At 46.3% G+C, this 13,277-nt stretch overlaps 1 protein-coding gene across 6 annotated transcripts in view; it reads right to left on the minus strand.

The window, feature by feature from the left end:
- The window catches only part of fbxo18 (F-box DNA helicase 1), a 58,865-nt gene that overhangs the window by 29,856 nt on the left and 15,732 nt on the right, over positions 1–13,277 (minus strand). For 5 of the 6 annotated variants that reach the window (XM_078235836.1, XM_078235837.1, XM_078235842.1 and 2 more), the window contains 4 exons: positions 11,690–11,880; positions 8,142–8,237; positions 6,355–6,452; positions 2,504–2,672 (listed from right to left, as the gene is read on the minus strand). In XM_078235836.1, the coding sequence (XP_078091962.1) occupies positions 2,504–2,672; positions 6,355–6,452; positions 8,142–8,237; positions 11,690–11,880 (554 nt within the window). The remainder of the gene's footprint in view (positions 1–2,503; positions 2,673–6,354; positions 6,453–8,141; positions 8,238–11,689; positions 11,881–13,277) is intronic. The other variant, XM_078235839.1, reaches the window with a different exon arrangement.

Raw genomic sequence — 13,277 nt, forward strand, 5'->3', positions numbered from 1 at the left:
TTCCTCCCACAGTCCAAAGATGTGCGGGTTAGGTTGATTGGCCATGCTAAAAATTGCCCCTTAGTGTCCTGAGATGCGTAGGTTAGAGGGATTAGTGGGTAAATATGTAAGGATATGGAGATAGGGCCTGGGTGGGATTGTGGTCGGTGCAGACTCGATGGGCTGAATGGCCTCTTTCTGTGCTGTAGGGTTTCTAAGATTTCTAAGATTAACAAAGGGATGAAAAGTTATCAGAGGTAGACGGGAATGTGGGGTCAAAGTTACAATCAGATTGGCCATGATTATAATGAGTGGCAGAACAGGCTCGAGGGGCCGAGTGGCCTACTCCTGTTCCTAATTAGTGTGTTCATTTATACAGTAAACCTGATCCAATAAACCATTCTTCATTAGAATCGCAATCGTGTTTCTCTGATGGACACTGGCTACTATTTCCAGCACAGTTTTAGTAAAAGATCTGCTTATTTGTGGATATGCTTAAACTGTAGGGAACTGGTTTACATTTTTAAACAGCCAGGAATGTCTACATGGAGGGGATTTCATACGGAAAGGAAAAAATAAATTCACAAAACCAGACTTCCCCCCCATTAACTGAAGTCACACAACCCTCGGCCAGTAAGAAATGAGGAAAGACACTGGTGAGATCACATCTGGAATATTGTGCACAATACTGGCCTCCTTTATAAAAAAGGATGCAAATGCATCCTCACACCTTCAAGTACTTCAAGTCAACGAATTACAGCATCTTCTAAATGTGCCCTTGTCACAATGTAGGCAAGTACAGCAGTCAATTTTGTGGGCCCATGGACAGTTAGATTAGTCAATCTGTTTTACTGCTGCTGATTGATTTGATTTGATGTATTGTTGTCACATGTATTAACATACAGTGAAAAGTATTGTATCTTGCGCGCTATACAGACAAAACATACCGTTCATAGAGAATGAAAGAGAGTGCAGAATGCAGTGTTACAGTCATAGCTAGGGTGTAGAGAAAGATCAACTTAATGCAAGGTAAGTCCATTCAAACGTCTGACGGCAGCAGGGAAGAAGCTGTTCTGGAGTCGGTTGGTACGTGACCTCAGACTTTTGTATCTTTTTCCCGAAGGAAAAAGGTAGAAGAAAGAATGTCCGGGGTGCATGGGGTCCTTAATTATGCTGGCTGCTTTGCTGAGGCAGTGGGAAGTGTAGACAGAGTCAATGGATGGGAGGCTGGTTTGCATGATGGATTGAGGGCTCAATGTTGGCCAAGACACCAGGCAAATTCTTCGCTCTTATTTACCACGCAACATATGAACAGTGGTAATTAGACCACATTAGGCATCTCTCTCTGCACACCCAGTCCACAACATTAGTAAAAGCTTCCTGTTACTTTTGTTACAAAATCCAATGACTGATATAGAATCATAGAATCCCTACAGTGCAAGAGGGGGCCATTCGGCCCATCGAGTTTGCACCAACCACAATCCCACCCAGGCCCAATCCCCATAAACATATGCATTTACCCTAGCTAGTCCGCCTGACACTAAGGGACAATTTAGCATGGCCAATCCACCTAACCCGCACATCTTTGGACTGTGGGAAGAAACTGGAGCACCCGGAGGAAACCCATGCAGACACGGGGAGAATGTGCAAACTCCACACAGACAGTGACCCAATCCGGGAATTAAACCTGGGTCCCTGGCGCTGTGAGGCAGCAGTGCTAACCACTGTGCCAATGTGCTGCCTAAGAGCATATAGCTTAAGCTATTACAAACATTGATTGCAGTGCCAGGATAAGGTGGCACAGTGGTTCGCACTGCTGCCTCACAGAGCCAGAGACCTGGATTCAATTCCGACCTTGGGTGACTGTGGATCTTGCACATTCTTCCCGTGTCTGCGTGAGTTTCCTCCGGATGCTCCTGTTTCCCCCCACAGTCCAAAGATGTGCAAGTTCGGTGGATTGGCCATGCTAAATTGCACCTTATTGTCCCAAGATGTGAAGGTTAGGGGGATTAGCGGGATAAATACGTGGGATTGTTGGGATAAAGCCTGGGTAAGATGCTCTGTTGGAGAGTCGGTACGGACCTGATGGGCTGAATGGCCTCCTTCTGCACTGTAGCAATTCTATGAAGGAATTAGTTATGAAGGATTGAACCTTAGAAACCATACAACTAAAATTCCATAACTACTGATGTCACGTTTTGGAGTGACAGGCCCACCAAATGGAGCCAACAATCTGGATCCACCAACAACTCTGTTTTAATCCGAGTCTTTTTGTTGCAGAAGCCAGGCTCCTCTCTGGAAGGGGTGGAGAATTGGAGAGAGTCACCCAGGGCCCACGCTCACGTGGTTGCACCAGCTCAGCCACATTGGCAAGCACCTGGAAATAGGAGGCACTGATCCCAGCAGATAAACGGCTTAGTGAGTAAAGAGGAGCTTTTTACCCCACTTTCATCATACCCACACACACACACAGGGTTTAAACAAAAAGCACATTTTCTCCATGTTCACTTCACTTTCTACTTACTTGTAACCTATACGCTGATAGGCCATCGCATGCACAGTCGTACACTCCACATTTGGGGGAAAGATGTGATTAATCTCCTTTGGAACAGGTTTAGTGGAAACGATGTACAGGAATGTGAGGTGAGGTTTGCTCCGTGCGTACTCGATCAGTGTAGACGTTTTACCTGTGCCTTAGGCAGAGGAGAAATAATGACAATTAAAAACAATAAGAATCAGATCTTGATCTGTGTCGTAAATAAAAACGTCCATCTTTTCAACAGTCAAGCGAGAGATAGAAATTTGCACTTGATGGGGGTGGGGAGGGAAGAGCCATTGTTCCAGCTTTGAAGAATCAAAAATAGCAACTTAGCACATTTTTCTTTCTCTCCATCGATCGCCATTTTCATTATCCAATTTCCAGAGAGCTCCTTGTATTATGTGGCACATCGACTTACAACTGAATCATCAGGAGATCTTACAACTTAATACTTACATTAGAACGACAGCACAATGGTTTTTGATTTGATTTATTGTCACACGTATTAACATACAGGTGAAAAGTATTGTTTCTTGTGTGCTGTACAGACAAAGCATACTGTTCATAGAGAAGGAAACGAGAGAGTGCAAAATGTAGTGTTACGGTCATAGCTAGGGTGTAGAGAAAGATCAACTTAATGCAAGGTAAGTCCATTCAACAGTCTGACAGCAGCAGGGAAGAAGCTGTTCTTGTGTCGATTGGTACGTGAACTCAGACTTTTGTATCTTTTTCCCAAAGGAAGAAGGTGGAAGAGAGAATGTCTGGGGTGCGTGGGGTCCTTAATTATGCTGGCTGCTTTGCCGAGGCAGCGGAAAGTGTAGACAGAGTCAATGGATGGGAGGCTGGTTTGTGTGATGGATTGGGCTACATTCACGACCTTTTGTAGTTCCTTGCGGTCCTGGGCAGAGCAGGAGCCCAGACCAAGCTGTGATACAACCAGAAAGAATGCTTTCTATGGTGCATCTGTAAAAGTTGGTGAGAGTTAGCACTGCTGCCTGAAAGCGCCAGGGACCCGGGTTCAATTCCGGCCTCAGGTCACTGTCTGTGTGGAGTCTGCACGTTCTCCCCGTGTCTGCGTGGGTTTCCTCCGGGTGCTCCAGTTTCCTCCCACAGTCCGAAAGACGTGCTGGTTAGGGTGCATTGGCCGTGCTAAATTCTCCCTCAGTGTAACCCAAACAGGTGCTGGAGTGTGGCGACTAGGGGATTTTCACAGTAACTTCATTGCAGTGTTAATGTAGGCCTACTTGTGACACTAATAAAACTTTATCAATAAGCTCTTACTTTTTCCTCTCCTCCCCCCCTCCACATCCCTTCTTGTAATTCCTTTCTCCCCTCCTTTAATAAAGAGCAAGTTAATCTCTCTGCTCTTTTGAGTAGCAAGAGAAAATGCTTTCTCGCCCAAGCTTTTACAGGTTCCCAAGGGCGATTTGCAAAAGGTTACCCAGCCATGATGGTGAGTATAGTTTACAGCACTGAAAGAAGCCATTCAGCCCACGGTGCCTGTGTCAGTCAAAAAGAAAAAAGCTATCCAGCCTAACCCTACTTTCCACCTCTTGGTCTGTAGCCCTTTAGACCACAGCGTTCAAGCAGCTGAAGATAGGATTGGGCACTGGGCACAGGAAGCAAGTTCAGGGTGAGGCGATGGCCTACTGGTATTACCGCTAGACTATTAATCCAGAAACTCAGATAATGTTCTGGGGCTCCAGGTTCAAATCCCGCCACAGCAGATGGTGGAATTCGAATTCAATAAAAAATACCTGGAATTAAGAATCTACTGATTTTACAGGGGCGGCACGGTAGCACAGTGGGTTAGCACTGCTGCTTCACAGCTCCAGGGACCTGGGTTCGATTCCCGGCTTGGGTCACTGTCTGTGTGGAGTTTGCACATTCTCCTCGTGTCTGCGTGGGTTTCCTCCGGGTGCTCCGGTTTCCTCCCACAGTCCAAAGATGTGCGGGTTAGGTTGATTGGCCATGCTAAAAATTGCCCCTTAGTGTCCTGAGATGCATAGGTTAGAGGGATTAGTGGGTAAAATATGTACGGATATGGGGGTAGGGCCTGGGTGGGATTGTGGTCGGTGCAGACTCGATGGGCCGAATGGCCTCTTTCTGTACTGTAGGGTTTCTATGATTCTATGATGATCATAAAAACCATTGTCAATTGTCGGAAAAACCCATCTGGTTCACTAGATGGGTTTTTCCGACAATTGACAATGGTTTTTCCCCTTTAGGGAAGGAAATCTGCTGTCCTTACCCGGTCTGGCCTACATGTGACTCCAGAGCCACAGCAGTGTGGTTGAGTCTCTCCAAGGGCAACTAGGGATGGGCAACAAATGCTGGCCAGCCAGCGACGCCCATGTCCCATGGAATGAGATTTTTTTTCACTCATTCAAGTCTTAGAGACCTGACCTTGCCTGTACTGAGTAGAAGCTGCCAACTTCTTAATGGGGAGTGAAGGAGAACAAATGGAAAAGGAAGATCATCTTGTTGTCAGGAATATCATAGCAGATGGCATGGCGGTGAACATCCAACGTCCTCAGGCCACTTCTATCACGCAGGGAGGGGAGGAATAAATTAAATTAAAAACAAGGGCGTGATGGCTATCCAACATATTTTATTTCCTAGTAGCAATTGTGGTGATTTAATTCATCATTTCCACATCACAGCTGAGGAAGCCATTCAAAATAACTTTCAACAACTTTAAGAAGATTTGCAAGCAACGGAATAAGACAGTGTGATCAAAAAGGGATCAGAAACTTCTTCCAGAGCTGAGAACATATAAATCCGAAAAATAATCAAACTTTAGAACAAAAGCAAAGCAATAAATTCCACTCGATTAATTCCTGGGAACAGTGTGAAGCTTCAGCGGTTGCTAAGCAACAAAACAAACAAACATTCCAAAACAAGAAGGACGAGGGGAGGTTTTGTGGTTCAGTGGGTAGTGTCCCTGTCCCTGAGCCAGAAGCCCCAGGTTCAATTCCCGCCCCAGGACCCCAGGGTAAAGGAAGGGGCGGAAATGTGGCCGAACAGGTTGGGTAGCAACTCTCAACAGTGGTGAGATCAAGAAAGATTCCTGGTCAGCCATGCGACGGAAAGAATGCTGAAGCCTCCACCATCACTACGCATAGCTCCATGTGAGTAAATGTGCCCATCGCCACAGCAACTCAGGAGCCCGGAGGTGAACCGTAACACGCCTCTAACACAGCATGAGGAAATTCACCTTGTGGAGGGGAGAAAGAAACACAAGGAGGGGAGGGAGGAGAGGAAAAAGTAAGAGTTTATGTAAAAAGTTTATTTTTGTTAGTGTCACAAGTAGGCTTACATTAACACTGCAATGAAGTTACTGTGGAAATCCCCTAGTCACCACATTCCGGTGCCTGTTCGGGAACACAGAGGGAGAATTTAGCATGGCCAATGCACCTAACCAGCATGTCTTTTGGACTGTGGGAGGAAATCAGAGGACCCAGAGGAAACCCACGCAGACATGGGGAGAACATGCAGACCCCACACAGACGCAAGCCGGGAATTGAACCCGAGTCCCTGGCGGCAGTGTTTTGGGGAGTACAGTATTTACCAAAGATTGCAGGTGAAGGAACAATGTAAACAAGATCAAAACATCAGCGCTATGAGGCAGCAGTGCTAACCACTGTGCCACCGTGCCGCCCCAAAAGAGGGAGAGCAAGAGAGAGGTGAGAAGGAGGGAACACAGAAAGAGATTGTGAGAAGGTGGATGGATGGAGCTCAAGTCAAATAAACAAAGCGCAGTGAGGGGCTAACACTCTCTCATATTAGCTATACATCCTGGACCACAGCCAAAGCCCTGCCTATTTTCCACTCACCCGCAAATCCCATTATTTGAATTACACGTCCTGGGGAAATGTCCTGCTTCAGGATTTGTTGCTGCTCTGGAGTCAGCTCAATGTTGTGTACCTCGAGCCTTCATTGAAAAGAAAAACCGATCAATGTTGTCCAACTATTCTAAAGATCTCTTGATAATGGAGTAAAACGCAACATACTACTTCTTTTAACCACACGCTATACATAATCTAATAAGAAGTTTGAAGTTATTGATAAAATGTATGGCTGTTCCAGGCCGTGGTGTGGAGCAGTAAGATGTGTGTTTAATATTAACACTTGTAACCTATTCTTATCATTACTTTAACCCAGAGAGTGACAGAAAGGGAAAGGGAAGGTTTGAGGGCATTAGAGGGTGGGGGAGTGGAAGATACCAGACAGGAATTTGGAGAAAAACTGCAAGAGGTGAGCAAAGGCAAGTTCAAAGAGATATTTTTTGGGTGGCTATGAAACACTTCTTCGAGAGTTTAGAGTTTAGGAGGTAACTGGAAAGAACAGGATCATGATAGATAAAGGCTTTCCAAACAGCGATAGATTAGACTAGATGTAGGGTTAGAATCACAGAATCCCTACAGTGCAGAAGAGGCAATTCGGTCCATCAAGTCTGCACTGACTCTTTTACGCAGGCCCTCTGCCCTGCTCTACCCCTGAAACGATGTGGAGATGCCGGCGTTGGACTGGGGTAAACACAGAAGTCTAACAACACCAGGTTAAAGTCCAACAGGTTTATTCACCAGGCAAGACTGTTCTCTTCCTTTTGGGGAGCACTTCAGCAGTCACGAGCATTCGGCCTCTGATCTTCAGGTAAGCGTCCTCCAAGGCGGCCTTCACGACACACGACAACGCAGAGTCGCTGAGCAGAGACTGATAGCCAAGTCCCGCACACATGAGGACGGCCTCAACCGGGATCTTGGGTCCATGTCACACTATCTGTAACCCCCACAAGTTGCCTGGACTTGCAAAATCTCACTAGCTGTCCTGTCTGGAGATAATACACATCTCTTTAACCTGTGCTTAATGCTCTCTCCACTCACATTGCCTGTACCTTTAAGACTTGATTAGCTGTAAAGTATTCCAATCATTATTCTGTAAATTGAGTTTGTGTCTCTGTATGCCCTGTTTGTGAGCAGATCTCCCACTCCACCTGACGAAGGAGCAGCGCTCCAAAAGCTAGTGGCGTTTGCTACCAAATAAACCTGTTGGACTTTAACCTGGTGCTGTGAGACTTCTTACTGTGTCTACCCCTAAAACCCCACACATTTACAATGACTAATCCACTTAACCTACACATCTTGGGGCATGGGGTGGTGTCAATGGGAATTCCTATTAACAACGGTGGGACAAGAGAATCCTGCCGCTAACAAACAACGCACCACCTCCTATCAGCAGGAAACACGCGGCTGGGAGGCTGGAGAATCAGCGGGGATGGGGGAATTTTCTGGCCCTTCCTGCTGGCGGGACGGGCAAGTAAATCACCGTAGACATCGGAGGGACAGGAAGATCTTGCCAATAACCAAAGGTGAGCCACCTCCATTGCTGGAAAACATGCTGCGGGGAGATGGATTGGAAAATCCCGCCCTCTCTGTTTCTCCCTCCACAGATGCTGCAAGACCTGCTGAGTACTCCAGCACTTTCTGCTTATCTTTCCAATCTCCAGCATTTTATCAAAGTTCCCGTTACCCATTCCAGGAGCAAGATCGTCCTAAATCACCCCGGTCTTGATGGAATTATTTCTGACTTATTTAGAAATGCACAACATTCAACAATTCACCTGCCAGAGTCCTGAGGTGGGCAAAGACGCTCCACGTGTTTTCTGCTGGCTGGATTCTCCATCAAGTGGAGGGCACAGAACAGATTATAATGAATCCTGGAATATTTAGAGAAAAATAGTTCAGACCAATAGTTAAACCTTAACATCAGACCAACTTTCCCACACAGAGAGAGGACTTCATTTCACAGGGGAATTTCACAATAACTTCATTGCAGTGTTAATGTAAGCCTTACTTGGACTAATAAATAAACTTTAAACTTTCATGCTCACCAAGGCTAGGAATGTTAGTCTGGGAGAATGGAAATGCTCAGGATTTCAGGTGCCCAGTGTCAGCATCAAGCACTCCCGGGCCAAACACAACACATTTAGATACAGAGCAAAAACTTTCCCTCTGTCCCAACTTCAGAACTGCTGCAACAGATTACCCACATCTGTCAGTTCAGTGCTGAATTAGCAATAGGCTAAGTTCAGTCACACACGATGTGGAGATGCCGGCGTTGGGCTAGGGTGGGGCACAGTAAGAAGTCTCACAACATCACGTTAAAGTCCAACAGGTTTATTTGGAATCACGAGCTTTCGAAGCGCAGCTCCTTCTTCATCAGGTGAGTCATTCCGAAAGCTCATGATTCCAAATAAACCTGTTGGACTTTAACCCTGGTGATATGAGACCAGTCACACACAGTTAACAAGGAACTGTGCGCCTGTACCCTGTGACTTCTACATTTTTGTTCACAGGTCAGCCTGCCTTACTACTAATTCTGAAAAGCAATTGCTTTTGTAGATAAAGGCAATTGGAAGTCAGGCAATTATTGTGGGTGGGTTTAGAAAAGTCGAAAACGCTGGAAACACTCGTCGGTTCGGGGCGGAAAGAGAAAGATTCCCAGACGGGGAATCACAAGTTGCCACTTTCACTGCCTGGCTCAAGCCATCAAGGCAATGCACTTTGACGCTGCCATTTACAGTGCTAACAATGGCCGGGATCTTCTGCTGATTGGTTTTTTCAGGAGTCACAACCCTTTCCGCCAACATAATCTTCAGGAGGCGGCTTAACTGGCCAGCTCCATGTCTGTCGCCTAGTTACGAATGGCAGGAGAATTTCTCAGGCTGGGGGCCCAGAAGATCCACAGTGATATCCTGTCAGCAGCCGCACCGGGGTCAATGGGCGCTGCTCTGGTTGGCAGGAGATGGAGGCACACTCCGAGGCATAATGATGCTTCTTGAAAACTCCAATGCAGTCACATCTTCTAGTCCATCAGTGCAGAGGGGAAATCCCACCATAACATGACCTGAGGCCTCAGCGTTGGCCCTCTGGCACTCATTGCTCCAATGTATTTTTCATTAATTCCTGGAATTTGGGCTTCACTGGCGTGGTTTGCATTTGTTGCCCATCCCTAACTGCCTTCGAGAAGGCGGTGTTGAGCCGCACGGTGGCACAGTGGTTAGCACTGCTGCCTCACAGCGCCAGGGACCTAGGGTCGATTCCAGCCTTGGGTCACTGTCTGTGTGGAGCCTGCATGTTCTCCCCGTGTCTGCGTGGGTTTCTTCCGGGTGCTCTAGTTTCCTCCCACCCTCCAAAGATGTGCGTGCGGGTTAGGTGGATTGGCCATGCTAAATGTGTGGGGTTATGGGGGTAGGGTGAGGGGGTGCAAGATGCTGACAGAGAATTTAGCACGGTCAATGCACCTAACCAATGTATGTACCAGTATTTACAAATCAGGATGGTGTACGACTTGGCAGGGGGCTTGCAAGTGGTGGTGTTCTCATGTGTCTGCTGCTTTTATCCTTCTTGTTAGAAGGGGCTTTTTTTTAAAAATCACAGCAAATGCTAAACAAAATAGGAATAAGAAGATTCCATCACCACGAGGAAAGGGAGAGAAAGCTTCTACACTTGGCCGATGGAAACAGAACGGACGCATAAGCATTTCAAGAAACACAGAGGCAGTGCTTCTTTTGTCCATCTCTACAGTCGAGATTGGAAACACATAATCCATCTGAAATCAATGATGATCTATAGTTTTGGTGTCCTTATCTGAGGAAGGATGTCCTTGCTACAGAGGGAGTACAGCGAAGGTTTACCAGGCTGATTCCTGGGATGGCAGGTCTGTCATATGAGGAGAGACTAAGTCGGTTAGGATTTTATTCACTGGAGTTTAGAAAAGTGCGAGGGGATCTCATAGAAACTTATAAAACTCTAACAGGATTAGACAGGGTAGATTCAGAAAGAATGTTCCAATGGTGGGGGAGTCCAGAACTAGGGGTCATAGTTTGAGGATAAGGGGTAAACCTTTTAGAACTGAGATGAGAAGAAATTTCTTCACCCAGAGGATGGTGACCGTGTGGAATTCACTACCACAGAATGTAGTTGAGGCCAAAACGTTGTCTGATTTCAAGAAGAAATTAAATATAGCTCTTGGCGCTAAAAGGATCAAGGGTTATGGGCGGCATGGTGGCACAGTGGTTAGCACTGCTGCCTCACAGCGCCAGGGGCCCAGGTTCGATTGCGGGCTTGGGTCACTGTGTGGAGTCTGCACGTTCTCCGTGTCTGCGTGGGTTTCCTCTGGGTGCTCCAGTTTCCTCCCACAGTCCAAAAGACATGTTGGTTAGGTGCGTTGGCCATGCTAAATTCTCCCTCAGTGTACCCGGACAGGCGCCGGAGTGTGGCGACTAGGGGATTTTCACAGTAACTTTGTTGCAATGTTAATGTAAGCCTACTTGTGACTAAAAAAAAACTTTACCTCACTTTACTTTATATGGGGGGGGGGGGGGCGAGATCAGGATATTGAATTCGATGATTCGATGATCAGTCATTATCAAAATGAATGGTGGAGCAGGCTTGAAGGGCTGAATGGCCTCCTCCTGCTTCCAGTTTTTATGTTTCTATAAACAACCACCAAGACATGTCATAGAGTCACAGAGATTTACAGCACTGAAACAGGCCCTACGGCCCAACTTGTCCATGCCACCCTTTTTTATTTTAAAACCCCTAAGCTAGTCCCAATTGCCCGCATTTGGCCCATATCCCTCTATACCCATCCTACCCATGTAACTGTCTAAACGCTTTTTAAAAGACAAATTTGTACCCGCTTCTACTACTACCTCTGGCAGCTTGTTCCAGTCACTCACCACCCTCTGTGTGAAAAAATTGCCCCTCTGGACCCTTTTGTATCTCTTCCCTCTCACCTTAAACCTATGCCCTCTAGTTTTAGACTCCCGTACCTTCGGGAAAAGATATTGATCTATGCCCCTCATTATTTTATAGACCGCTATAAGTTCACCCCCGAGCCTCCTACACTTCAGAGAAAAAAGTCCCAGTTTATCCAGCCTCTCCTTATAACTCAAACCATTGCGTGCCGGTAGCATCCTAGTAAATCCCTTCTGCGCTCTTTCTAGTTTAATAATATCCTTTCTATAATAGGGTGACCAGAAGTGTACACAGTATTCCAAGTGTGGCCTTACCAATGTCTTGTACAACTTCAACAAGACGTCCCAACTCCTGTATTCGATATCACAGGCATTAGAAGCGGAACTATATCAGGAGTCTGTCCTACCTGCTGCTGATATCGATATCCTTCTCTCTCAAGGCAAACAGCAAGGTCGTCATGCAGTACAAGATCTCGGTCATCTCTGTTACGGGCAGGGTCGAAGGGGTTTGCTGGAGACAGGAAATCAGTCCCTGAATGTCTTTCACGCCTCCGGACAGGAGAATGATCACAGCCAGTATCGCCCACACATGTGTAGTCTAAATTATATAAAAATCACACACAGTGACATTTTTTAGTATATATTTATGGAATCAGAGGAAGCAAGTGGCATTGCAGCTTCCGCAAACATACATCCCCAGTACGGTCTCGAACCAGTTGCAAATCTCAACCCCTGTTGTCTGTGAAGGCAATTAGTAGCATCATGGGAGTGGACTGGAGGGGTGGGAACAAATACTGGCCATCTAATAGATACAGTAAGAAGTCTCACAACACCAGGTTAAAGTCCAACAGGTTTCTATGGTAGCACAAGCTCTCGGAGTGTGGCTCCTTCCTCAGGTGAGGAAGGAGCAGCGCTCCAAAAGCTTGTGCTACCAAATAAACCTGTTAGACTTTAACCTGGTGTTGTGAAACTTCTTACTGTGCTTAGCCCAGTCCAACACCAGCATCTCCACATCATCGAACCTAATGAACCTAACCATCTAATAAGTGACAGAATTAACATTTATGTAAAGAGAGGGGTGTTCGGAGGTTTGTTTTGTTTTCTGATCTCCGCTCCTATCCTGCGTGTGTCAATCCCTCACCGGAATGTGATCCATCCCAGGCTTCAGCTGCCCTCCATTTCAACAAGAATAATGTGCATTTATGAAGCACCTTTAACATGGCAAACCTTGCCGCAGTGCTTCGCAGGAGTGACTATCAAACAAGATGGGACACCAAGTCACAATGGTAATTATTAGGACAGGTGTCCAAAAACTTGCTTTTGAAGCTTTAAGGATGTCTTAAAAGGAGGAGCAGCGAAAGGTGGAGAGATTTAGGGCCGAGGTGTCTGGGGAACTCCAGGGACCAGTATGTGGTAAATGTAAGGGATCAGAGAAGAATCGTAGAATAACAGTGCTTAAAGAAGGCCGTTCAACCCATCATGCCTGTGGCAGATCTTTGATAGAGCTATCCCCACAGTCCCATTCTCCTTTTAGAAACATAGGAATTTAGGAGCAGAAGTCGGCAAATTCAACCCTTCGAGCCTGCTCCGCCATTCAATCAGATCATGGCTGATCTCTCCCTGGTCTCAAATCCACCTCCCCACCTGTTCCCCATATCCCTCTTTTTAATCAGAAATATATCTATCTCCTTCTTGACACCATTTAATAATTCAGACTCCACCGCGCTATGGGGCAGCGAGTTCCGTAAATTTACCACCCTCTGTGAGAAGTAGTTCCTCAGGTTTTAAATCTACCGCCTCTCAACCTATACCAGTGCCTCTTATTGTAGATTGCCCCAGAAGAGGCAAGTATTAATTCATTCCCTTTTGAAAGTCACTATTGAATCTGCTTCCACCATCCTTTCAGAGAGTGTATTCCAGATGGTATGAGTCCACTGTGTAAACAACAAAACATTTCTCATGTGGCCTTGGGTTCATCCGCCACTTACTTTCCAG

Source organism: Mustelus asterias, chromosome 19, assembly GCF_964213995.1.
Source record: "Mustelus asterias chromosome 19, sMusAst1.hap1.1, whole genome shotgun sequence".
Classification (NCBI taxonomy): domain Eukaryota; kingdom Metazoa; phylum Chordata; class Chondrichthyes; order Carcharhiniformes; family Triakidae; genus Mustelus; species Mustelus asterias.